At 44.2% G+C, this 23210-nt stretch overlaps 7 protein-coding genes and 2 long non-coding RNA genes across 14 annotated transcripts; 2 read left to right on the top strand and 7 right to left on the bottom strand.

The window, feature by feature from the left end:
- Positions 1-545: 545 nt before the first annotated feature.
- On the bottom strand, positions 546-3114 carry LOC146236876 (uncharacterized). Its single transcript, XM_084687771.1, has 4 exons — positions 2645-3114; positions 2417-2517; positions 2238-2331; positions 546-2055 (listed from the first exon to the last, which is right to left on the bottom strand). Exons 1-4 carry the CDS (start codon positions 2925-2927, stop codon positions 1235-1237), a joined length of 1299 nt encoding a protein of 432 aa, XP_084543897.1. The 5' UTR covers positions 2928-3114; the 3' UTR covers positions 546-1234.
- A 100-nt stretch (positions 3115-3214) lies between these two features.
- Positions 3215-5670, bottom strand: LOC146236875 (uncharacterized). Its single transcript, XM_084687766.1, has 4 exons — positions 5243-5670; positions 5041-5141; positions 4700-4799; positions 3215-4597 (listed from the first exon to the last, which is right to left on the bottom strand). Exons 1-4 carry the CDS (start codon positions 5484-5486, stop codon positions 3408-3410), a joined length of 1635 nt encoding a protein of 544 aa, XP_084543892.1. The 5' UTR covers positions 5487-5670; the 3' UTR covers positions 3215-3407.
- Positions 5671-6220: 550 nt separating this feature from the next.
- LOC146236874 (uncharacterized) lies at positions 6221-7912 on the bottom strand. The gene is made up of 4 exons (XM_084687776.1): positions 7554-7912; positions 7284-7465; positions 7022-7193; positions 6221-6937 (listed from the first exon to the last, which is right to left on the bottom strand). Exons 1-4 carry the CDS (start codon positions 7741-7743, stop codon positions 6414-6416), a joined length of 1068 nt encoding a protein of 355 aa, XP_084543902.1. The 5' UTR covers positions 7744-7912; the 3' UTR covers positions 6221-6413.
- A 153-nt stretch (positions 7913-8065) lies between these two features.
- LOC146236873 (uncharacterized) lies at positions 8066-10243 on the bottom strand. The gene is made up of 4 exons (XM_084687770.1): positions 9786-10243; positions 9592-9698; positions 8651-9475; positions 8066-8340 (listed from the first exon to the last, which is right to left on the bottom strand). The coding sequence occupies exons 1-4, from the start codon at positions 10087-10089 to the stop codon at positions 8230-8232; spliced, it is 1347 nt and encodes a 448-aa protein (XP_084543896.1). The 5' UTR covers positions 10090-10243; the 3' UTR covers positions 8066-8229.
- An 89-nt stretch (positions 10244-10332) lies between these two features.
- On the bottom strand, positions 10333-13628 carry LOC146236872 (uncharacterized). The gene is made up of 6 exons (XM_084687764.1): positions 12910-13628; positions 12555-12732; positions 11193-12418; positions 11016-11060; positions 10678-10821; positions 10333-10530 (listed from the first exon to the last, which is right to left on the bottom strand). The coding sequence occupies exons 1-6, from the start codon at positions 13318-13320 to the stop codon at positions 10522-10524; spliced, it is 2013 nt and encodes a 670-aa protein (XP_084543890.1). The 5' UTR covers positions 13321-13628; the 3' UTR covers positions 10333-10521.
- Positions 13629-15236: 1608 nt separating this feature from the next.
- LOC146236870 (galactose-specific lectin nattectin-like) lies at positions 15237-18010 on the top strand. 2 transcript variants are annotated; one of them, XR_014740946.1, is made up of 8 exons: positions 15237-15342; positions 15482-15572; positions 15849-15884; positions 16010-16150; positions 16496-16525; positions 16771-16865; positions 17157-17581; positions 17762-18010. XR_014740946.1 is itself a non-coding variant. In XM_084687215.1 (8 exons), the coding sequence occupies exons 1-8, from the start codon at positions 15509-15511 to the stop codon at positions 17830-17832; spliced, it is 663 nt and encodes a 220-aa protein (XP_084543341.1). In that variant the 5' UTR covers positions 15496-15508; the 3' UTR covers positions 17833-18010. The 2 variants fall into 2 exon arrangements, 1 of the variants encoding a protein (XP_084543341.1); XM_084687215.1 differs by lacking the exon at positions 15237-15342 and having other exon boundaries at positions 15496-15572; positions 17157-17282; positions 17482-17581.
- LOC146236871 (uncharacterized) lies at positions 15449-17059 on the bottom strand. 2 transcript variants are annotated; one of them, XR_014740952.1, is made up of 3 exons: positions 16987-17059; positions 15824-16837; positions 15449-15588 (listed from the first exon to the last, which is right to left on the bottom strand). It is a non-coding gene; the product is annotated as an uncharacterized LOC146236871 (long non-coding RNA). The 2 variants fall into 2 exon arrangements; XR_014740951.1 differs by having other exon boundaries at positions 15824-16909; positions 16998-17042.
- On the bottom strand, positions 17270-19190 carry LOC146236869 (uncharacterized). 4 transcript variants are annotated; one of them, XR_014740948.1, is made up of 4 exons: positions 19057-19190; positions 18269-18349; positions 17693-17816; positions 17270-17402 (listed from the first exon to the last, which is right to left on the bottom strand). It is a non-coding gene; the product is annotated as an uncharacterized LOC146236869 (long non-coding RNA). The 4 variants fall into 4 exon arrangements; XR_014740950.1 differs by lacking the exon at positions 17270-17402 and adding an exon at positions 17430-17558 and having other exon boundaries at positions 17693-17825; XR_014740947.1 differs by lacking the exon at positions 17270-17402 and adding an exon at positions 17430-17558.
- A 1216-nt stretch (positions 19191-20406) lies between these two features.
- LOC146236868 (galactose-specific lectin nattectin-like) lies at positions 20407-23150 on the top strand. The gene is made up of 9 exons (XM_084687616.1): positions 20407-20551; positions 20703-20793; positions 21070-21105; positions 21231-21335; positions 21690-21719; positions 21965-22059; positions 22336-22461; positions 22659-22758; positions 22912-23150. The coding sequence occupies exons 2-9, from the start codon at positions 20730-20732 to the stop codon at positions 22980-22982; spliced, it is 627 nt and encodes a 208-aa protein (XP_084543742.1). The 5' UTR covers positions 20407-20551; positions 20703-20729; the 3' UTR covers positions 22983-23150.
- The last annotated feature ends 60 nt before the right edge of the window (positions 23151-23210 follow it).

Raw genomic sequence — 23210 nt, 5'->3', positions numbered from 1 at the left:
GTTGTACAAGTGCTTTAGGGCATGACTTTTGAAAACGATTTGAGAAAGCCAAAATGTCAAATGTCTTTTCATTTACATTGACAGCAAATGTGCATACCACTACTGAAAATGCAAATCATATAATTACATTTTCATATATAATGAAATCAACTAGCAAAGTGGAAAATGAAAATACAATGTGGGAATTAAGGTTTGAATTAAATTAGCTTTACGTTTCCATACTACTGCGGTATAAGTAGTTTCTATATCTGAAACCACATTGTTTGGAATATCCTCTTTAAAGTTGTAAAGAGACGCCATTGCAAAATTATACAATACAATAAGATTATTTAAACAAACAAAAAACGCTGGTATGGTTTTATAGCTCAGATACAAAATTGAACGCTCGCTCTCTCCAGTAAAGGGTTGTCGATTATTGATGACGTTTTTAATTTACCGTAATACACTTTCATTTCTAATAAAAACGCTATTCTTTCGTGCCTTGCCAATATCTTCGTGGGTGTCAACACATGTAATCTTGACAAGAAACAGGCATTACGATGTGAAATGTAAATATTACACAAGGTTTAATGACCATACACTATTCACATCCTATAATGTCTTCCGATAGTCTAAAAGGCCAAATGTACCAACTGTGTAGCCTAGAGCTACAAGTAGCCTAATAATTTCCATACATACATACATACACAGCTTATAAACACGTTTCTGACATGACGGTTCTACAGACCTAAATAAAGAGTTAGTGTTTAAGGGAGATATTCTCACCATATAGCAAACAACACACACCGGTGAGCTTGTCAAACACTGCATCTGCTACAAAGGTTCTTTGAATCCAGACCAACGGCACTTGACACACACACACAGCTTTCCAGACTTTTTCACTAACCTCAACTTGTTCATGAAAGCAAAAACACAGACGACGATAACCATCCCACTTTTGACATATCGTCCCTCCTTCTGCCTCTTACTTGCCAGTCCCACACGTACATGACACACCAGACCTGTGTCAGTTACATGGAAATTACTTGAAAGCATTTGCGTAATTGAGGCAAGTTTGATTTGTGTCATAATTGGCACTGCAATGCTGATTGGTTTCCTAGCCAAGCTTTCAACTGGATCTGAAAGTAGAAACGGACCCAGCTCAGCATAATACTCCATAACCGAAACTCACCGCCTCCCACCCCAATTTCTTTTTCTTAAAAAAAAAAAAAAAAACAATCCTTCCATTCCTTCTCTACAGCCCACATTGGGACTGCTGCCTGTGCCTGCGCACGCTACACAACTGGCTGAAGGACTGGCCACAGCGAGCGCAGCTGTAAGGTTTCTCCTGCGTGTGGACCGTGCGGTGCCTCTTCAGGTGGCTGGAGGAGATGAAGCTCTTCCCGCACAGCGAGCAGTGGTAACGCCTCTCCCCAGAGTGGATGAGCAGGTGGACCCGCAGGTTGTTGGGCTGAGCGAAGCCTTTTCCACAGTGCTGGCAGCTGTAAGGCCTCTCACCTGTGTGGGACCGCTGGTGCACCTCTAGGCTGGCCATGCTGGGGAACACCCGACCACAGAAGTTGCACACCATTGGCTCCTTGTCCGAGCCAGTCTTGCAAGGCCGCCTTTGATTGGCTAAGGAATTGGTTGGGAGGTCAAAATTGGGAAAGGCGGCCATTTCGTGGGTGTTTCCTGGGAAGAGCATAGTTGGTGGGACTTCCATGTCCACTTGGGTAGGGTAGGAACAAGATGGGTGCCCAATGTCTGAGTTGTTCAGGCCCGCTTGAGCAAATGCAGCCCCCAGATGGCTCACTCTCTCCTGCATCCAGGCCAGATCTAAGCCCAGGCTGTTCAGTCGCTCAGGGCTTGGTTCAGTTTCAGTGGGCGGCTGAGGCAACTGGACAGCACAGTCGGGTTGCGTCTCTAGCTTGGGATCAGGGCCAGTGGAAGGATTGGAGGACTTAGGTTGGCCTTTGGGCTTGGGCCTGCAGGTCAGATCCACCGTGTCTTCAGTGGGGGAGCATTGGGACACATTCAGTCGGTCACTGCTGTCTGCTTCCTCACTCGGCTCTTGGGCTGCCGATGGAGAGGAGGGAAAGGGCAGTTAACACAAGTGTGAATAGTAGGTAAAACATACTTTAGATGATGCCACAAGCTAATATGTGTTGTTTATCAACTACAGAGCCGATATTTACTCCAATGGTCAAAACACTGACACTAACAAAGGGAACGATGTTCCTATGTTTACTCCCACTCACCACTGGGACCAGTTTCCGACCTGATGTTCACTTCGACTTTCAGGTTCAAATCACAGTCTCTCTCCTGCTTTACCTGGGGCAAAGACGCTTCCTCCTGCACGGAGAAATAACATGTTCAGTTCTGACCAAATCCACATTGTATTTATAATCTTGAGTTGATTAATTCGTTCTTAGTTTACCTGTGGCATGTGGTGTGTATTAGTCTCTTCTTCGGTTGTAGCAACAGGGCCGCTGGGATGGTCATCACTTGCAACCACGGCTGCAGAGACTACAGAGGGGGCTAAAGAATATTGATTACAATTACGATCAGTAATGCAACTGAAGCAGAGTAGACCAACTTGGTCTACATAAGAGCCTGACCAGGCGTAATATTCCCACAGCTTGCTAACTAGCCGAAGGACCATTACCTTCGGGAGGTCTGTAATGGACGTTGTGCATTTCATCCCGTTGATAGCGTCTCCTCAGCTTTCGTTCGTAGCTCCGCACCCTCACATCCATGTCTCGTAATCTTCTCCGCAGATCATCATTCTCCTTTTCGCTTTGTTCTCTCTCTAGCACCATTTGTGAACGTAGGGCGGCATAACCATCGTCCACAAGTTTACATATCTCTAGCACGGCCGAATTAGCTAGTAGCTCTATTATCGAAGCAATCTGCGCCTGAAAGCCAACACAGTCCGCCATCATTGCCATTTCTAGTTGCACACAAGGGAGCCGTTCATAAAACCGTTATAAAGCAAGCCAAATAGTTCAACTTCTACGTAAAATGTCGATTAAGAACTTTGACATGTAAATTAAGTAACGTTTATCTTGTTGTCAGATTGCTTTTCGTGAGTTGTGGCTATGATGTAGAGGTGCTTCGGGGTTTGAGTCGCCTTCTGATGACGTATGTTTGTTGTTCAGCATCAGGCAAATTAATCTGCATTCTAATCGACTTTACCCCTTAAATGTCCAAGTGAATTACTTTACGAATACTAAAATTAAAAAGAATTGGTCCATAGACAAAATGTTTAATGATTTCACATTAATACATTTAAATAAATATATTTTGTAAACTATAAAAACAAATGTCAACAGTGCTGTTCTACCACAATCCATTCATCAATCAATACACATCCATGCAATCAGTACATCATAAACAAACCTCTTCCATTCATTATACAATTATAAATATTATTTCCTGATATGAACGCTCTGATGCCTAACCAGATTACCCAATACAGAGAAGCTCTTCCCACACTGAGTACAGCTGTAAGGCCTCTCCCCAGTGTGGACACTCTGGTGCACCTTCAGGCTGCAAGCCTGGGAGAACCTCTTTCCACATAGGGAGCAGCTGTACCTCTTCTCCCCCGTGTGCACACTCATGTGTCTCTTGATGTGGCTGGACTGGGAGAAGTGGCGGCCGCACTGGGCGCAGCTGAAGGGTTTCTCACCGGTGTGGACCCTCTGGTGGGTCTTCAGCTGGTGGAGGTGCAGGAAGGGTTTCTTGCACTGGGGGCAGTGGAAGAGTCTCTCTCCAGCATGGGACCTCTGGTGCACCACCAGGTCTCGCGCGTTGTGGAAAAGCCGGCCGCACTGCTCGCAATGGAGCACCCTTTCCGGGTCCAGTCTGATGCGGGGCGAAGCGTCCGTCAGGCCTCCGAAACCACCCCCACTGGCCAGGAACTGATATGAAGACTCCCCCTCGGTACCCCCACCTCCATTCCGGTGGAGAACCTGCACCACGTTGGCGTCCGGCGAGGAGAACAGCTCGTCGAAGGACGAGTCGAACCCGGTGGCATCCAGCTCGCTGGACTTGCTCTCGTGGGTCTGGGAGGAGAGGTTAGAGGCTGACTCGCCGTCCTCTCTGTCTCTCCCGGGGATGGGATCTAGAGACAGGCCCGATCCAAAAACCTTCCCATCAGCCCAAGTGGACTCTGCCCCTCTTTCCATTTTTAGAGAGTCGACTCTTCCGAGCCCGAAAGAGGAGACGAACCCGTGCGAGCTCTCCCCGTCACCTAGCAACAGGGGAACCTCTGCACCGAACGACCTCATGGCTTCCATCGAGAACGAGCAGGACGGTTCCACGGCGTCTCCAGGAGACGCCATTTGAGATGACAAGCCCACAGTTTCACAGCCTCCGGCGTACATGTGGTGCGGCTGCAGCTGCTGGCTGGTGGCGCTGTGGTGACCTCCAGGGAGAGGGGTCTTCAGGACGTCGCTGTCCCCGGCCTGCTCCTGCGATCCCTGGGCAGGGTGCTCTGGTGGTGACCCGGGCCTTTGTAACCCTGGGAGGGTGGAGCCTGGACTCCTGTGCTGGTCCAGAGGCGTCTCTACCTTCCGGGTGTGGTTGTTGTTAGCAGGAAGAGAGTGAGATACTCCAGCTGAAGGGAGTGAATAGGAGAAGAAAATGCTTCAGCTCCGCAGGCCGAACAACTCATCAAACGAGTCACAAACAACCTCTACTGTAAAGGCATGGTACTTACCATTTTCCTGGGCCAGGTGAGAGCTGCAGTCTTTCAGTTCCTCCTCCTGCCTCTCCTCCTTTATCAAGACAAGCTCAGGGTACTCCAGGGGGTCCTCAGGCTGTTGAGGAACATTTTAAAAGGAAGAATAACTTATCTCACAGTACACTGTGTTTTCTAACACAAATACCACAAATACAAATCTAACTCAAATAAAAAAAACAAAATGTCCCTATGTGTGTGTATGGGGGGGGATGGGGGGAGTGAGAGTGTGTATGTCTGAAAATAACTCTGAGACAGGGATCTCTACAGTCCTCTGTATAGGACGCATGGACCAAACAGGAGCTTGCAAGACGGCTCACCTGAGCACACACAGTAGAGAGGTGGGTGCCCTGGTCCCCAATCAGCCTGGATCCTGCTGTATTCTTCTTGGCATTTAAGCAATGCTTAACAGCTACATGAGCTAAAGTTATTCAAAGAAAAACAAAAATAACTTCGTTTAACAAACGCAAATACTGCATCGGGTAAAACTCTGTTACTGTGGGTGTCATCCTCGCTGCTTACCTTTCCTAGCGCAAGAGACAGCCAGGTGAGGTACGGGGCTTCTTCTGGCGAATCGGTCGCGTGATCGAACTTCCATTAACCGTAGTTTGCTCTTCAATGCCAGGTTCTCTCGCTGAGCCCTGGATATTTCAAGCCGCAGCACGGCATATCCGTCGTCAACAAGCTGACAAATGTCTGCTACTGCCGCGTTTGCCAGCACTTCCATGATGGATGCAAGCTGCGAATGAAAATTAACATTCGCCATTGTCCCAGATGTGTCCCAACGTTTGCTCCCAAATGAATGTATTCACGAAACCATTTATCTCATGAATCTAAGGGCAGAAATGCTTATACCGTCGACATGTAGCCTATGTAACTACCAAGGAGGCTTTCATGTCTTTCCTTACAGTAGACCCAACTTCCCTTTACGAATCCACTGTTTACTTCCGGGTTGTTTAGGTTGCGATATGAAATACCGTAAGTACTAGTATTACTAGTGGGTATAGTGCTTTTTTTAAGTGTTATTTGTATTTCAATGCACTTTTTATTCTAATGTAAAATCAGATTCAAGTGAAAATGTTAAACGTATCAATTATATAATTCAAAAAGTCAGAATCAGGGGTTGTTCAGGGGCCTTGGAAGTCCTAATCTTACCCCCGTTACAGTGCCCCTGGTCACCATCATCTAAGTCACTTTTTACAAAGAAAATACTTAGATTAATTAATTAATAGATCTCTTGTAGCAGTTCTCGCCAGGGATTCCATTGCAGAAATGAGGTGATTGTGAATAAGTTGTTGATGATGACATATAATTCATCAACAAGTTATTGAGGTCTAAATACGTTTGAACAACGAACCACACAAACAAGTGAACACAATTGTATATTTCACTTCATAGACTTGCTTTACTTCCTGTAATGGGAGCCAAAGGACCGTAAACACATGGGAAGTGGACTAAATAGATGCTACTGCCAATAATAAAACATCTACAACAAATGTATTGAGTAACACATACACTTTTTGTTTATTGTCTGCAAATTACATTTCCACCAAGAAAGAGCCTTAGACATGCATCCATCAACAAATCAGAATTCAGAGATTGTTGGACACAGTTGCTACATAATCCATGTGTGAGTGAGTGAGTGAGTGTGAGTGAGTGTGAGTGAGTGAAGGCTCCCCCCCCCCACACCACCTTACAGGTAATGAGGATGTCTCCTCTTCATATGGACCTTAAGGTTCTTCAAGCACATCACGCGTTCGCATACCTCACAAGTTGCCGTGGCAACGCCCGACCTTCGGGGGCACTCCGAAACGGCATGTTGCCTTGGCAACCCGCCACCATCCGGGTGCCTCCTCAAGATGTGGTTGCGGAGGTTCTTGGTGAGGAGCGTGAGGCCGCACTTGTGGCAAATCGTCTCTCTTGGAGCCGCCGATGACCTGACCTGACCCACAACGCTCAGGCCAGAGATGAAAGAGAGAGGAGTCTGACAGGCGGAGCTTACCAGCGCTACGCGCTTCTGATTGGTGGGGGATGAGAGAGTGGCGGTTGAGAATGAGGATGGGGCGGAGTTAGATTGGCTGGTGGTGGGGCTGGAGGCCCTGCATGATGTCACGTGGTTGATGAAGTCGGCCCTCTTCAATATGATGGTTCTGCAGAACGGGCAGTGGTTGTGACCTGATGAACTACACTCTAAAAAGCACCTGAAAAGGCTGTAGCCTGGAGATCAAAAACACAGAGAAACATGTTAGGGAATATTATATGCAAGGCACAGAAAATGTATAAAGGCAGAGAAGAATTTACCTCCGTAGTTCACAGCCCTTGAGAGGTGAGACTGCAGATGTCTGCAGAGTTTATACTTGTTGGTTGGTTTGAACACAGAGGTTTTGCAGAGGGGACAGTGATACCTGTTGCAGCAATCCAAGCATTTATTCACTGAAGGCAGAGTGTTCTCTTTCTGCACTGAGATGTGGACCTGTCAAGATGTTAAACGACTTACAATAAATACAAATACTGAATAAATAAATATTTGAAAGTCTTGGCTTTACCACAGCTATAGGCCTACCTGGTCCATCGCTTCATGTTCTTTCATGGTTTCTGTTGATAGTAGACCGCCTTCAGAAATTCCAATACATTTTTCTTCTACTGCTGGAACAGGTGTCAGTTGACTGCAGTCTCCTACTTCCATACACAGAGTGGAGTCCTCCTCATCACACAATCCCTGGATCGGAGTTAACTGTTCCTGATCTAGAAAAACAGAGTAAATCGTATGAGCCTGAGCCTTTTTGTTTTGCAGTAGACCCAGAAGACATAAAAATAAAAGTATCAATCTCACCAGAATTTGGGACACCGTCGAGACAGTATTTCGGTTTAACCATGAACCCCTCCATCTCCCGAAGCTTCATCTCAAGGCGAAAAGCCTCAAGGCTTTCTTCCATCACTTGGCAAACTTCGTGGACAACTGATGTCGTCAACGATTCCATGATTGAAGCAACACGCAAGCGAAATGTTGCATCCAACGACATTCTAGCGTACCTATCTTGATATTGTAAATAAAAGCCGTGTTTTTTTGTGTTGTCAACCTAAAGCAAGGATCGCTATCCGCACATTAACAACTTCCGGTTCAAATGGGCAAAGGCTTTTCAAACCAGGGCATGCCGATTTGATCATCCGACAGTGAAGGATGGAGTACATAGAAAAATGTTAAACAAAATGCACGTGGTTCAACCAAAATGCATATATGTTACCCCGTCCAGGGGGCCATTAAAACACGATTAATTGGCACAAACAGGTTAGTCCAGATAGGCAAAACATACAGCACCAAATATGATTATAAAACATGACAGCTTTAGTATTTCTGTCTTTTTAATTGTTCTACCATTCTGTTCATCAAGGCATGTCAGCACAGTAAGGAGTTACAAGTGACACAAAACACAAAGCTATACATGATGAGTGCCATGTGGCCATATAAACACATTTGCACACAGTCCAAAGCCTCATCTCTGGTGAAGTCAGACCAGGGAGTGTCCTGTGTGCACACTAAGGTGCCTCTTCAGATGGCTGGACTGAGAGAAGCTCTTCCCGCAGAGTGTGCAGGAGAACGGCCTCTCTCCCGTGTGAACCTGGGCACAGACTCCACACTGTTAAAACCTCATCCCATCCCCCCCTCAGCAACTGTCTGTCAGGAATTTGTCTTTTTTAAAAACAAGTGCAAGGTATTGAGGAAAATAAATACATAACTATTAAATAAGGTATTACTTTATACTTAGGGTAGGGATCAAGCCACGGTTTAAACCTACATCTATCATTTAGATTAGAAGTCCAATCTTCTGGTGAGTCTGTGGGGGCTGAAAGTGTTTAAACAGCAGTGGTCACCGTACCCTCCACCCCAAACCACTTCCACTACGCTAGACATAGAGGTCTGTTACTCACCCTCTCGTGGTTCTTCAGCTGGTGCCCATAAGAGAACCTCTTGGCGCAGTGACGGCAGGAGAAGGGTTTCTCTCCGGTGTGGACGCGGTGATGTCTCTGTAGGGCCGCGGGTCGGGGGAATAATTTACCACACACCTCGCATTTAAGATGGTACCAGTACCCAGTGCCCTGTGGCTTCTCTGTCTGGGTGTCTCCCCCTCTTCCTCCTCCTCGGTTCTCTGCGCTGCCAGTTGCTCTGGGGAGGAGCGAGGAGTAGTTGATGAGTGGAGGAGGAGGATGGGTGGATGAGGGGAGGTGCTTCCCTAAGCCTCTCTGCGTGGTGGGGGGTTCTCTCTGTGGGTTGGGGAGGAGGTGCTGCTGGTCTCCCTGCTTCTGTTGCTTGTGGAGAGGCCCTGGAACTGGGTGTGAGGAGGAGGAAGAGGTGGAGAAGAAGGAGGAAGAGATGGAGGATGAGAAGAAGGAGGAGGAGAAGGAAGAGGGGGCCGAGGTGGAAGGCAACTGGTCTAAATCGTCCATCAAATAGTTAATATCTCCTCTTCCTCCATCATCATCCTCCTCAGTTTGCTGGCCCTCTCTGATCACTGCTTCCTGGTCCGATAAGCTCCAGTCACAGTTGATCCCAGCTTCTTCTTTGATGGGGGCTGGATCCACCACCACCACAACCACATCAGGCTCCCAGCTCTCAGAGGCCCGGACAGCGGTACAGGTCTCTGGGTTAGTAGGCTCCCCTTCTCCCATCTCTGGAGGACCAGTGGTCGATCTGCTGGGGGTCAAGCTCTCCACTTTGATAATAACGGGCAAACCTCCTTTCTTCGTTTCCCTGCCCTGCATTCAACAAGAGGCTACAGATATAAATCAAGCATTCCTTCCTAATTTAATTTCTAAGAACAATGCAAAACAATAAAATCTGACAAACTTTACGTGAAGAAGTCTGATGTCACCTGGCTGTGTTTGTCGTTCGTGTTTGGGACAGCGTTGGGGTTTGCAGAATTGCGCCCTGTAGCACCTTGCAGCGTAGAGGTTCCATGTACACCAGAACGATTGTCCACTAGATGAAATATACATAAATAAACTGTAAAAGCTACATGACATTTAAAAAAAATCATATCTATTGAGGCAGTTAAAATCTACTTGCAATATGCTGGGGAGTCCCTGGACTTCTCTTTGGCACGAGCAACATCACCGGCGTCGATGTGCTTCTGAACGGTGCGTCGCTGTCGCAGAGTCCCAAACCTCTCTGCGTTCCGTCGGTAATTATGAAGTTTGGTCACAAGTAGCTTTCGCCGTAGGTTGTCAATCTCTCTCTGGCTTTGAGAGATTTCCAATCGTAGGACGGCATAGCCATCATCAACGAGTTTACAGATCTCAGCAACGGCCGTGTTCGCTAAAACCTCCATTAAAGAGGCTAGCTGTTCGTGGAAGGCGACACTATTGGACATAACTGCTACAGTATTAAGCTCCTCAACAATACCTTATCCACTGTGTTCTATAAATGTGCCCTGTGGTGTTATTTCATTAGTCTCTGGCTGAAGAACAACCTTCTTTACATGGACAGTCAACTGTACGGTCAACACAAATATACACATCCAGAAAAACGGATTGTTTTACTTCCGGGAAAATACCGCAAGCTTTTCAAAATAAAAGTTAACATTGCCTTACATTAACATTTTACGACAAACAAGTTTTTAGGTCAGTATTTACTTTTATTTCATTTATAAAATACAGCTACAGAATAATCTGACACATTGTACGCGATTTTAGGTCATATATACCTAGGTTTGTAGCAACGTTACAATTAACATTCATCTTCCCCATCTCTGGCTGTAGTAAATGAACACACATTGGCTTCAACTGTTAATGAGTTGAAGAGTTCATGAGGTCTGCAGAAAAAGAAACACAAGCCAATCAGGAAATTAGTAAATGTAAACATAACAAAACATAAAAGTATCGGAATCATCAAACTTTGGAATGTCTTTAAATATTGAAATCTTCAAACCATATCAGTTCCTCAAAGGCAATCCACCCACCTGACCAAGTGAGTAGTTTCGTATGATGTCATTCCTCAGGATGGTGCGGAAGGTTTTGCAGACCAGTGAGAGGTTCCAGTAGCCCCTCCTTCCGTCATAACGGATAACTTCCCTGAAGATCCACACCATGGACTCTAGAGGAAGCTGGACAAACACAAGTGTTGAGTCTTTAAAGAGGCAAGTTGTCTCATGAGTTTACCTGTCAAGGTTTAACAACTATATTCTGTTTTCTAGGATAAATCAAACGTATTTATTTCAGGCTACATGTTGTTCTTTTCAAATAAATGAATAAAAAGAAGAATAAGGTGCATTTATTCAAATGTATTACAAGAACATACCTCAAGGAAATGAGGATTCCTAAGTGGAGGGTACCATTGGCTGCTCTGTTAACAAAAAAACAAACAGTAAGTGAAGTCAATGGAGTCAACACCCATCTCCATCTATCCTGAAATACTATGCATTGGCCAAATGGCTCTGTCACCTCCAACGTGCATCTGCATGATAACCATCATTACCATCATTGTGAGAAGTCTGTCCTCCTGTCCTCGTCTGGTAGCCTGTCCTGCCTCAAAAGACAAGAAGTCATCGGGGTCCTCTTGCTTCTCCCCTTCCTGATCTCCCCTCACGCCAATGTCCAGGACTAAGTCGTCTTGGTCGTGGTTGCCCCGCCCCTCCTCCTCGTCGTCTCCGCCTTCCTCTCCGTGCGACGCGAACAGCGCCGTCTCCACGGCAACCAGCCCCATGTCCTCCAGAAAGTTGTTGAGCGCTTCTTGGAAAGTGGAAAGGCTCACTTCCTCCTGGTGCTTCCTCCTCATGTGCTCCCGGAAACTGCACCTGCTCAGGGTCAGGCCGCAGCGCTCGCACCGAACTTTGACCTTCCTCCAAGGGATGACCCCTTGGGGCTGCCGCTCCATTGCTAGCGACTTCATCAGGACCTCCCCCCAGGACTCCGGGCTGACCTCCTCCCTGTGCCTCCTCTTCATGTGCACCTTGAAATTCTTTTTGTTCAACGTCACGCCGCAGTGCTGGCACTGGACCCTGGAAATCTTGGAGTCTGCCGGACCCCGGTTATGCACTTCCTGGTTCAACAACTCCAAAAACTCCTCCTTGTGCCGCCTCTTCACGTGGACCTTGAAATTCTTCCGGTTCAGGATGATGCCACAGAATTGGCACTGCATCTTGGATATTCTTGGATCTAGCATCTTGCTGGGGTCAGGAGAGCCCGGTGCTGGCTCCGTCCTCTCTGGTGTCTGGGCCCCAGACATGGTCGCAGCAGCAGAATTGCCGGGAGTGTCCTTTCTCAGAGCGCAGTGGGTGAGCGCGGATGAGGAGGGGGCCGGGCTCGCCGTGGGGGTGGAGTCCAGCCCAGGGGTCAGAGGGTAGCTACTGAAGGACATGTGTTCCGGAGATTCAGGTTCCGGTTCAGATTCCGCTTGAGAGGCGGCCATGTCTGGAGATGCGTCAGGACCGGGGCTGGGAGAGTGGCCTGGGTGCTGGGCTGGAGACGCATGCTGGGTGGGAGTAACGGGAGGAGAGGTTGCAGAGGGCCCTTTGGGGCTGGGAGGAGAAGAAAAAGGAGGAGGAGGGTGTTGAGATTGTTCAGCAGGCCGTGGCGTCCGTGGTCGACAGTTTAGGATGTGAGTCTGAAAGGAGCTTTTGTTGATAATGGTCTCAGTGCAGTAGCAACAATGGAAGTGGGCCGTCTTTCTACAAGTCAAATTGCACTTGTAGATTACAAACCCTAAAACACACAAGAAATCAATACATCTAATACCTTCACATGGGACATCTTGATAGCAAATGTTACAAGTTAGGTGTATCAGCCTCTACGTTGTAAAGCCTCATAACAATGTAAAATGTTTATTTTACCAATTTACCGTCATGGTGGATTGCTCGGCTCTGATGCGTCTGTATGTGGGGGACGATCCTGTGGAACTCATTGGGTCTGAACACAGAGGGCTGGCAGAAGGGGCAGTGGTAGAGGGAGCAGCAGGTGGTGCACTTATCTATCCGTGGACTCTCTCCTACCTGCAAGCACGTGATGTGGCGCTGTCCCTGTACCAAATTAAACATATCTATGCTTACAAACAAAACAACAGTTCTAGTGAATTCAAAGAGTAAGGGTGACCTTGCCGTCATTTGGTTACAAATGTTTCTTTTAATTTAGATTATGGTGTTCAATATTAGACACAGTAGCAGTCAAATGAATATTATTCATTATATCTTAACTACCTTGCTGGAGGCCAGACAGACTTCAGCGTTGATGCTGAGGTTCATTCCTGAGGGGCTCTGCTTAGAACCCTCGGGTGTGACGGGTGTGAAAACTGTTTCAGGCTTGGTTTGATAAACATAGCTAACGTTCCCATGTTTATCATGATCAGACGTGACATTAGCGGGACTGTTGGTTCTTCTCGATGAGGTAGTGACAAGCGTCTGAACAGCGCCGGTAGCCGTATCACTACTAAACTTGGCAAATGTAAGCCTTCTCTTTAAGTCTTTGATTTCCTCTTCGCTTCTAATTACTTCGAACCGTAACGCTGCATAGCTGTCCTTGACAACTTTACAGATATCTCTCACGGCTGCTTCGACTAGAGTGTCCATAATTGAAGAGATCTGCCGGTTTAAATGGCATGTTTCCGACATTTTTGATGTTTCAACACCTAAGAGCAAAATGTCAAAATATGATTAATTGAATTCCAATTGTGGTAATCGGTTAACTTAAGGTTTTAGCAGCTCAATTTCGGTTGTTGTGCTTCTTCTTCTTGTTATAAGACGTTTGGCAACTAGATTACTGGTGCATTGCCGCCACCTTCTGCTCCGGAGAAAAAAAATACTTTTTCTTCTGTTACGCTTTTCTAATGCCCCGTAAATTTAATAAACAGTTCTGTTTGCAGGCTGCTGTCACTACTACTACTGAACCTCTAGCATGAGTCTGTGCAATCATTATTCTTCAATGGCTCATATCGTCACAGGACGATTCAGACGCTCCAGATCCACACCCAACCAAACGCTCAAAGACAAGGAAAACTCCAGAAGAATTTAAGAAAATTTGGCGGACGCAATTAAGTGAGGGATAACTTCCTCCACGATCGGCGATGCAGAGACGATAATGCATGTAGAATAAAAAATAAAAGCAAACATTTACAAATGAGGAGTCACATATCTGGCCTTAACCGCAAAGTCTGAGGGCTGTTGTACACACAAATCTCACCAACGTACTCCACCAAAACTCACTGGTTGAGCATTAAGGTAGAATAATTGATGATGTGGCCAATAGTCCTACCATTACTGATGATATGTAATAAAATAAAAACAATAAGGAAGAAATCTTTTACCAAGGACGTTTTGCCCGAGTAAAGGAATTATATTATTTTATTATCTTAAGTCATGTATAACTGGAACTGTCCTTCTCCAAGATAGATAAACACTTTTGTGACTTTCCGTCACTCCCACCCTTCTGAGTTTGACCCATGATCAGAGACCTAGTATCAAGATAAGATTTATTCATAACATCATACATGCAAACTACCCAGAGACAAGGAAGTCACATTTACTACTCCATAACCTCACGCTGTTGATGGTAAAACGTAATCCACTTCCTTCACATGAAGAAGATAAGCACACAAGGACATCCATTTAAAATGTGCAATCTTGCCAGTTCGATTCTCGGCCGTGCAAAATGACGGTGTGTCCTTGGGCAAGGCACTTCACCCTACTTGCCTCGGGGGGAATGATGAGAGCGTTTGCTGAATGACTCAAATGTCAATTTAATCTGAAAACTTTCTTAAGCAGTATACAAACTGATACTGATGATGATGCCAATATATATAAATACATATAAATATATATATATATATATATATATATATATATACCTTTCACAAACTTTTGTATGAGAACATACTCAACCTAGTACATTAGTATATACATAGAGACAATGATAACAAACACTATATGATTGTAAGGTGCAGTTGGGAATGTCAATGTCACCCTAGAATGCACAAATGACGCTGAGAGAACATTTTTAATTCTTTTAAAACCTTAAAATATCAACAACATCCCTCAAACGTATTCCAATCTTTTTTATATATATTATTTTTTTTTGGTGGCATTTTTGCCTTTATTACTTATTTCTGACAGCGATAATGTGCTTGGAGAGGACAGGAAATGTGGGGAGAGAGACAGGGGATGAAATACAGTAAATGACCTGGGCTGGATTTGAACCAGGCCGCCCTCAGCCTACAAGGTGCAAGCATTAGTACGGTGAGCCCAAACTTAAAACAGTCTGAATTTTGTCCTGGATTTCTTTTTTTCTTTTTCATCACTACACAGATCATTATTACTGTTCAGTCTGATTTACAGGAGCACAAATAACTTATTAGGTCATTAATCTCCAACTCCAATAATAGTGGTAAAAATGACACAGTAAATGATTTACACTGGAAATCTCCAAATTTCAGACAGCCAGTTACAAAGATCAAGTGTGTTGTATTGTTTTCATGTTCCGCATGGAGATTGAGGATACAGCACGTGAATCATGACCATAAAAAGTCTTAGTCCTGACTGTATATAAACAGCCAGTCAGCCTTCTCCTGCATCATCACTTCAACTGAACACCAAACGAAGACAACCCGAGTAAAACAAAATCTGAGATTCTTCTGACAGGTGAGATAACTGCTATGTTTGGAAATCTCTCTCTCTCTCTCTCTGTCAACTCTATTAAAAAAAAATTCAATGTTGGTATTTGTAAGAGCAGAAGGGACCACCTGCTGACACATTCCTTGTTCTCCTTTTCTGTCTCTAGAAGTCCTTTAAGATCCTCATCTTCACCATGAAGCTTCTAGTAGTTTTGTCTCTGCTACTCTGTGTGGCTCTCTCAGTCAGAGCTGCAGCAGGTGGGTCTGCATCTATCTGCCAAAACACACACACACACACACACACACACAGCGGGCTATATTCACCTGTAGTGGTGGAACTGTAGTGGAGCAGATTCATCAGGATGGTGGAGTGTTGAAATAGAATCGTGGAACATAAAAAATCCAGATATTTAGAGGAAACAATATTGCTATAGTCTTGGTTCTTCTCAGGTCAGCACTGCTTTTGTGTCATGAATGCACCCCCTGTTCAAGCTGTAGTCACAACTCACAAGTTGTGTTTTTGTGGTTTTATAGTTCCTGTCGAGGAAGAGAAAAAGGCTCCTGTTCCAGGTTTGTGATCCTCACTGTTGCTTCCAAAAGGCTCAGACTATTTATTAGCCTCGATACCAAGATCTGAGGAGATGAAGAGACGATGCAACATTGTGACATATAATCTGTGTTTTGTGTTTCTTTAGTGGAGGATATTGTGCTGAAAGAGAAGATGGAGGAGCCTGTTCAGGTGGAGGAAGTGAAGAAGATGGAGGAGCCTGTCCAGGTGGAGGAAGTGAAGAAGATGGAGGTGGAGACGTTCCCAGAGGAGAGAGACACAGTCCTCGGTAAGTTTATCTTCTGAAACCTGTTTGGGAAAACTTATCTGTAAGAAAGACTGTCAAAATTAAATATACATTTGTTTGGTTTTAACCATTAAAGGCATCAGGCTGTATTGCATTCTCTTCCTCAACTTCAAAATAAATAAAGGAGGCAAACCTAGAATAAGTATGTAAAATCCAGATAGTAAAGCCAAAAGTCCAACATATTAAAGTCTTCATTCCTTACTTAAATGACGTTGTTATTCCATTCACTTGGGATGCCCAAAAACAGAGATCCAGCCAAGCTTTTCAGTGTGTTATGCAGACCTAGTTTGTTTTAGTTCTGACTACCTTCTTCTTCTACTTTGTTAGAGATGGACTTGGCAGAGCATGATCCACAAGGTACGACATGTTAATGCTATATCAAGAATAATAACTTCTCTTACAATATAATATCTATGACCGAACTGTTCAGTGTTCCTACATGTTAGGTTTGTCCTAGTCTTTGACTGAATTGTGCTAACTAAACTAATATAATACAACTATACTATTATTCTACTTGAATCGACTCTACTCTTCCATACTACACTATAGTACGTAGCAAGATAAGGCAGTAGATAATGTTGTGGGTTCTTCTGTCCTGGTAGAGGAGCGCTTTGGCTACTGTCCTGACGGCTGGATCCGCCACCAGTCTCGTTGCTTTCTCTTTGTCAACTCCGCCATGAATTGGTACAAAGCAGAGGTATGTCTGAATAAATACTGTGTCCATTATTCAAGTGTTTACCTCTAAAAGAGAAAATACAGTTAGAATAACTGGATGCGTCGGACTGACATATTCTCTCAACCACCTCTCTCCACCCTACCTCTCTCTGACCTTCTATTGTCGTTTCCTCTTCCTCTCATCCCCACCTCCTCTTCCTCTCATCCCCACCTCCTTTTCCTCTCACCCCCCCTCTTCCTCTCATCCCCCCTCCTCTTCCTCTCACCCCCATATCCTCTTCCTCTCATCCCCTCCTCCTCTTCCCTGTTCCAGGATTACTGTAACCAGCGCCATGGAAGCCTGGTTTCTGTCCACAACCCCCGGGAGAACAGCTTCCTCCATCAGCAAATGACTGTGGCTGGATGGCCCAACACGTGGCTGGGAGGCTTCAACCTGCAGGTCAGTCTCTCTCTGTCTCTTCTCCTCTCTCTTCTTTGCTCTGCAATCTCTCCTTCTGTTTCTTCCATCGCCCAAGACTCAGACGGTCTCAAACATCTCTTCTCCCAGAAAGCATAGCATCTGAAGAGATGGAGGAGACAGAAGTTTGCTATATAAAGATCTCTTTCCTCTCATCTCATCCTCTTGTTTTCCTCTTCAGAATCAGTGGAGGTGGATCGACCATGAAGGGCTCTACTACACCAACTGGTACAGCCTTAGCTCTGTCACCAGCTCCCCCTGCATGTACATGACAAATACTCGTAAGTCTCAGTTGTCCGAAATATAAAAGAGTTGGAATATGTCAGTGGTTTCATGGTGCTGGGTATATTGAATTATTCTTTTGTATGGGGGGGAGGGCTTTAACTCTTAACTCTCTGTTGATTCCAGTAGAGGTTGTGGTAGCCTGCCATTGACTGCCATTGGTTTGTTTCCTTCCCCAGATGGCTGGCGCAACACTGCCTGCTCCACCTCCTTGAGGTTCATCTGTGGCAGAAACTTCAACAACTGTTAAGAGTGCAAATTGTGTAGAAGATGAAGCTTTGACCTGCTGTGGTTGACTGGATTCAGGCTTTATTTATTTTAGATGCCTTGTAAACTGGCTGTAATGTACTGTGTCTATTTCTGGGTGAGGAAATTGCCCAGACAGGTAAAAGTGATGTTTTGTATAACCCTCTCAGATTTTTTTTGTTGAATAAATAAAACATTGGATTGTAACTAAGTCTTTGTATGAGCTATCCATGAAGGGAGTTATTGCACAGAGATTTAATGTTTTGTTAATGTAGTTGGAGTTTGTTGATATCATGAATGACTGACTCACATATTTGACACAGAAACCACAGAAATAGGCCCATGTAACATAATCGTATTCACTAAACTTCAATATGACCTGCCTTTTGGGTCGTAATGAACTGAAACCGAGTTAAACAGCACCATAATATAATACTTACTGGTCGGGCTTTCCTCTGATAACAATAGGCTCTGGCTTTGGAATACTACTGAGTTTGCTCAGTCCTTCCTCCATGAACGATCTGTGATGCAGAGACAATAATGCATGTAGAAAAAAAAAAAAAAAACATTTACAAATGAGTGGATGGTCACATACACATATCTGGCCTTTACCTCAAAGTCTGAGGGCTGTTGCAGCCTATACATGAAGACATCTCACCAACATACTCCATCAAAACTCACGGGTTGAGCATTAAGGTAGAATAGTTGATGATGTGGACAACAGTCCTACCGTTACTGATGACATGTAATAAAATAAAAAGCTATAGGGAAGAAATCCTTTACCAAAGACGTTTTGCCATGGTAAAGGAATTATATTATTTTATTATCTTAAGTCATGTATAACCATGGCCGGAGTGGGACCCATTTTCAGTCCGGGAGTGTAATGGCCAAAACCAGCCCATACATTGTAAACGTTCGGGTCTTGGCCCGAGCCTACGACCTAGTCAAGGTTTTGATTTGAGCTGAAATCGGAACTTCAGAGGACTGCGAGCGGGCGTACCGTTCGAGCGAGATTTGTTTACATTAATTTCAGTGCAAAATATTTTTTTGAGCTTTATGTAGCCTAATATAAACATTACGTGGACTCGTAATGTTTTTTTGGGATTGTTATATTTGCCGGAAATTATAACCCAAATTTTTAACTGAAAGATTCGGGGCTTTTGAGAAAACATATTTTTCAAACCTTTGCAGGAATGTAGATTTATGAAGTGACACTTGATTTTTTTACCAGGCTTTTTCAGTTCCTCCTGGCATCCTTTTCCCATCCATTTTATTATTTTCGCACCAGCTTAATTTTGCTAACTCCCTCTACAACATTAAATTATGGTTTAGAGTTTTCTCCATGGCAACAACCTTGGTAGCCTACACTCGCTTGTGTTTGAGAAAGAGAGCATGCGAGCTCTGACAACGGAAAACGGCAGTTTTTAATGCACGGTCTGATCATGCGCTTATTTAAATTAAAAACTAGTGTAGCCTATTAGTTTACTTATCAGTCACGCATTAACTTAAACTTAACACATTTTTATTCGGTGTGTGAAAAAACAAAGAGAAAGCAGGCGAATCTGCTGGCCCAATTTATGAGCGAGGCAGAGCGGCCGGGAATTCTACTGATTCTCCGATAGCCACTCAGGGCCTGTGTAGAACTGTCCTTCTCCAAGATAAATAACACTTTTGTGACTTTCCGTCACTCCCACAACCTTCTGATCAGAGACCTTGTATCAAGATAAGAGTTATTCATAACATCATATATGCAAACTACCCAGAGACAAGGAAGTCATGTTTACTAATCCATAACCTCACGCTGTTGATGGTAAAACGTAATCCACTTCCTTAACGTGAAGAAGATAAGCACACCAGGACATTCATTTAAAATGTGTGATCTTGCCGGTGAGGTTGGCAGTTCGATTCCCGCCCGTGCTAAATTACGGTGTGTCCTTGGGCAATGCACTTGATAAATAAGTACAGTGTACAATGTTTTGTACCTTTCACAAACTTTTGTATGAGAACATACTCAACCTAGTACATAAGTATATACACAGAAACAATGATAACAAACACCATATGATTGTAAGGTCCAGTTGGGAATGTCAATGTTTGTGTTGTTGACACCCCAGAATGCACAAACATCGCTGAGAGAACACTTTTACTACAAATTATTCTAAAGCATTAAAATATCAACAACATCCCTCAAACGTATTCCATTCTTTTTTACATGTATATATGTATTTTTGGTTGCATTTCTGCCTTTATTACTTATTTCTGACAGAGTGCTTGGAGAGGACAGGAAATGTGGGGAGAGACAAGAGATGGCAATAAAGGACCAACAAGGTGCAAGAATTAGTCCGGTGAGCCCAAACTTTTAACATTCTGAGTTTTATCCTGGATGTCTTTTTTCTTTTTTTTACACACATTTTGTTATTAATGTCCTTATTTTACAGGAGCACAAACAACTTCTTAGGTCATTAACCTCCAACTCCAATAATAGTGGTAAAAATGACACAGTAAATGATATACACTGGAAATCTCCAAATTGCCAAGTTACAAAGTTCTTGTTTTCATGTTCCGCATGGAGATTGAGGATACAGCACGTGAGTCATGACCATAACAAGTCTTAGTCCTGACTGTATATAAACAGCCAGTCAGCCTTCTCCTGCATCATCACTTCAACTGAACACCAAACGAAGACAACCCGAGTAAAACAAAATCTGAGATTCTTCTGACAGGTAAGATAACTGCTATGTTTGGACATATCTCTCTCTCTTTCTCTCTCTCTCTCTCTCTCTCTCTCTCTCTCTCTCTTTCTTTCTCAGTTTTTGTCTCTCTCTGTCAACAACAATTTAAAAAATGTTCAATGTTCTCCTTTTCTGTCTCTAGAAGTCCTTTAAGATCCTCATCTTCACCATGAAGCTTCTAGTAGTTTTGTCTCTGCTACTCTGTGTGGCTCTCTCAGTCAGAGCTGCAGCAGGTGGGTCTGCATCTATCTGCCAAAACACACACACACACACACACACACACAGCGGGCTATATTCACCTGTAGTGGTGGAACTGAAGTGGAGCAGATTCATCAGGATGGTGGAGTGTTGAAATAGAATCGTGGAACATAAAAAATCCAGATATTTAGTGGAAACAATATTGCTACAGTCTTGGTTTTTCTCAGGTCAGCACTGCTTTTGTGTCATGAATGCACCCCCTGTTCAAGCTGTAGTCACATCTCACAAGTTGTGTTTTTGTGGTTTTATAGTTCCTGTCGAGGAAGAGAAAAAGGCTCCCGTTCCAGGTTTGTGATCCTCACTGTTGCTACCAAACGGCTCAGACTATTTATTAGCTTCGATAACAAGGTCTGAGGAGATAAAGAGACAATGCAACATTGTGACGAATAATCTGTGTTTTGTGTTTCTTTAGTGGAGGATATTGTGCTGAAAGAGAAGATGGAGGAGCCTGTCCAGGTGGAGGAAGTGAAGAAGATGGAGATGGAGACGTTCCCAGAGGAGAGAGACACAGTCCTCGGTAAGTTTATCTTCTGAAACCTGTTTGGGAAAACGTATCTGTAAGAAAAACTTTCAAAATTGATATTTTGGACTTTGGCTTTACTATCTGGTTTTCACGTAGTAATTCTAGGTTTGCCACCTTTATTTATTTTTTAAAGTTGAGGAAGAGAATGCAAAACAGCCTGATGTCATTAATGGTTAAAACAAAACAAATGAATATTTAAAGTCTTCATTGCTCATCTAATTCCTTACTTTAATGATGTTGTTCCATTCACTTGGGATGCACAAAAACAGAGATCCAGCCAAGCTTTTCATTGTGTTAGCAGACCTAGTTTGTTTTAGTTCTGACTACCTTCTTCTTCTAATTTGTTAGAGATGGACTTGGCAGAGCATGATCCACAAGGTACAACATTTTAATGATATATAAAGAAGAATAACTTCCCTTACAATATAATATCTATGACATAACTGTACAGTGTTCCTACATGTTAGGTTTGTCCTAATCTTTGACTGAATTGTGCTAACTGAACTAATATAATACAACTATACTATTATTCTACTCGACCCGACTCTACTCTTCCATACTACACTATAGTACGTAGCAAGATAATGCAGTAGATAATGTTGTGGGTTCTTCTGTCCTGGTAGAGGAGCGCTTTGGCTACTGTCCTGACGGCTGGATCCGGCACCAGTCTCGTTGCTTTCTCTTTGTCAACTCCGCCATGAATTGGTACAAAGCAGAGGTACGTCTGAATAAATACTGTGTCCATTTTTCAAGTGTTTACCTCTAAAAGAGAACAGAGAATACGGTTAGAATAACTGGATGTGTTGGACTGATATATCCTCTCAACCATCTGTCTCCACCCTACCTCTCTCTGACCTTCTATTGTTGTTTCCTCTTCCTCTCATGCCACCTCCTCTTCCTCTCACCCCCCTCCTCTTCCTTTCATCCCCCCTTCCTCCTCCTCTCACCCCCATCTCCTCTTCCTCTCATTCTCTCCTCCTCTTCCCTGTTCCAGGATTACTGTAACCAGCGCCATGGAAGCCTGGTTTCTGTTAACAACCCCCGGGAGAACAGCTTCCTCCAGCAGCAAATGTCTGTGGCTGGATGGTCCACCGCGTGGCTGGGAGGCTTCAACCTGCAGGTCAGTCTCTTTTTCTCTCCTCCTCTCTCTTCTTTGCTCTGCAATCTCTCATTCTGTTCCTTCCATCGCCCAAGACTCAGACGGTCTCAAATATCTCTTCTCCCAGAAAGCATAGCATCTGAAGAGATGGAGGAGACAGAAGTTTGCTATATAAAGATCCCTTTCCTCTCATCTCATCCTCTTCTTTTCCTCTTCAGAATCAGTGGAGGTGGATTGACCATGAAGGGCTCTACTACACCAACTGGTACAGCCTTAACTCTGTCACCAGCTACCCCTGCATGTACATGACAAATACTTGTGAGTGTCAGCTGTCCGAAATATAAAAGTTTTGGATTATGTCAGTGGTTTCATGGTGCTGGGTGGTTGAATTATTCTCTCAACCCTCCGTTGATTCCAGTAGACGTTGTGGTAGCCTGTCATTGACTGACATGGTTTTGTTTCCTTCCCCAGATGGCTGGACCAACCATGCCTGCTCAACATCCTTCAGGTTCATCTGTGGCAGAAACTTCAACAACTGTTAAGGGTGCACATTGTGTAGAAGATGCAGCTTTGACCTGCTGTCGTTGACTAGATTCAGGCTTTATCTATTTTAGGCCGCGTTCACACTTGACTTCTTTTTTTAGAAAAAATTGCTGCCTTCAGCGGCTTTTTACATGCAACCCTACGCCTTTTTTGAAAAGGCGTTCAGAAGGCGCTCAAAAGGCACTGAAGGCAGTGCTTTTTTCTAAAAAAAGAAGTCAAGTGTGAAC

This window comes from Hypomesus nipponensis, chromosome 22, assembly GCF_054491055.1.
Source record: "Hypomesus nipponensis isolate SF chromosome 22, ASM5449105v1, whole genome shotgun sequence".
Taxonomy (NCBI): Eukaryota; Metazoa; Chordata; class Actinopteri; order Osmeriformes; family Osmeridae; genus Hypomesus; species Hypomesus nipponensis.
This window is presented reverse-complemented; position numbering and strand designations above follow the sequence as displayed.

Excerpts from the sequence above, each read along its gene's own strand:
- LOC146236874 (XM_084687776.1), bottom strand. The coding sequence starts at position 7,743 with ATGTCGTTGGATGCAACATTTCGCTTGCGTGTTGCTTCAATCATGGAA. Across the intron at positions 7,194-7,283 it reads AACATGAAGCGATGGACCAG|GTCCACATCTCAGTGCAGAA; the intron begins GTAGGCCTATAG and ends ACATCTTGACAG. Across the intron at positions 6,938-7,021 it reads AAGGGCTGTGAACTACGGAG|GCTACAGCCTTTTCAGGTGC; the intron begins GTAAATTCTTCT and ends TTTGATCTCCAG.
- LOC146236875 (XM_084687766.1), bottom strand. The coding sequence starts at position 5,486 with ATGGCGAATGTTAATTTTCATTCGCAGCTTGCATCCATCATGGAAGTG. Across the intron at positions 5,142-5,242 it reads TGTCTCTTGCGCTAGGAAAG|CTCATGTAGCTGTTAAGCAT; the intron begins GTAAGCAGCGAG and ends GAATAACTTTAG. Across the intron at positions 4,598-4,699 it reads TCACCTGGCCCAGGAAAATG|CTGGAGTATCTCACTCTCTT; the intron begins GTAAGTACCATG and ends CACTCCCTTCAG.
- LOC146236876 (XM_084687771.1), bottom strand. The coding sequence starts at position 2,927 with ATGGCAATGATGGCGGACTGTGTTGGCTTTCAGGCGCAGATTGCTTCG. Across the intron at positions 2,332-2,416 it reads ATACACACCACATGCCACAG|GAGGAAGCGTCTTTGCCCCA; the intron begins GTAAACTAAGAA and ends TTCTCCGTGCAG. Across the intron at positions 2,056-2,237 it reads GTCGGAAACTGGTCCCAGTG|CCCAAGAGCCGAGTGAGGAA; the intron begins GTGAGTGGGAGT and ends CTCCATCGGCAG.
- LOC146236870 (XM_084687215.1), top strand. The coding sequence starts at position 15,509 with ATGAAGCTTCTAGTAGTTTTGTCTCTGCTACTCTGTGTGGCTCTCTCA. Across the intron at positions 15,885-16,009 it reads GAAAAAGGCTCCTGTTCCAG|TGGAGGATATTGTGCTGAAA; the intron begins GTTTGTGATCCT and ends GTGTTTCTTTAG. Across the intron at positions 17,582-17,761 it reads CATGTACATGACAAATACTC|ATGGCTGGCGCAACACTGCC; the intron begins GTAAGTCTCAGT and ends TTCCTTCCCCAG.
- LOC146236873 (XM_084687770.1), bottom strand. The coding sequence starts at position 10,089 with ATGTCCAATAGTGTCGCCTTCCACGAACAGCTAGCCTCTTTAATGGAG. Across the intron at positions 9,699-9,785 it reads CAGGGACTCCCCAGCATATT|TGGACAATCGTTCTGGTGTA; the intron begins GCAAGTAGATTT and ends TATTTCATCTAG. Across the intron at positions 9,476-9,591 it reads CGAACGACAAACACAGCCAG|GGCAGGGAAACGAAGAAAGG; the intron begins GTGACATCAGAC and ends TGTTGAATGCAG.
- LOC146236872 (XM_084687764.1), bottom strand. The coding sequence starts at position 13,320 with ATGTCGGAAACATGCCATTTAAACCGGCAGATCTCTTCAATTATGGAC. Across the intron at positions 12,733-12,909 it reads TCTGTCTGGCCTCCAGCAAG|GGACAGCGCCACATCACGTG; the intron begins GTAGTTAAGATA and ends AATTTGGTACAG. Across the intron at positions 10,822-11,015 it reads GGAATCCTCATTTCCTTGAG|CTTCCTCTAGAGTCCATGGT; the intron begins GTATGTTCTTGT and ends GTGTTTGTCCAG.
- LOC146236868 (XM_084687616.1), top strand. The coding sequence starts at position 20,730 with ATGAAGCTTCTAGTAGTTTTGTCTCTGCTACTCTGTGTGGCTCTCTCA. Across the intron at positions 21,336-21,689 it reads GGAGAGAGACACAGTCCTCG|AGATGGACTTGGCAGAGCAT; the intron begins GTAAGTTTATCT and ends CTAATTTGTTAG. Across the intron at positions 22,462-22,658 it reads TGGGAGGCTTCAACCTGCAG|AATCAGTGGAGGTGGATTGA; the intron begins GTCAGTCTCTTT and ends TTTCCTCTTCAG.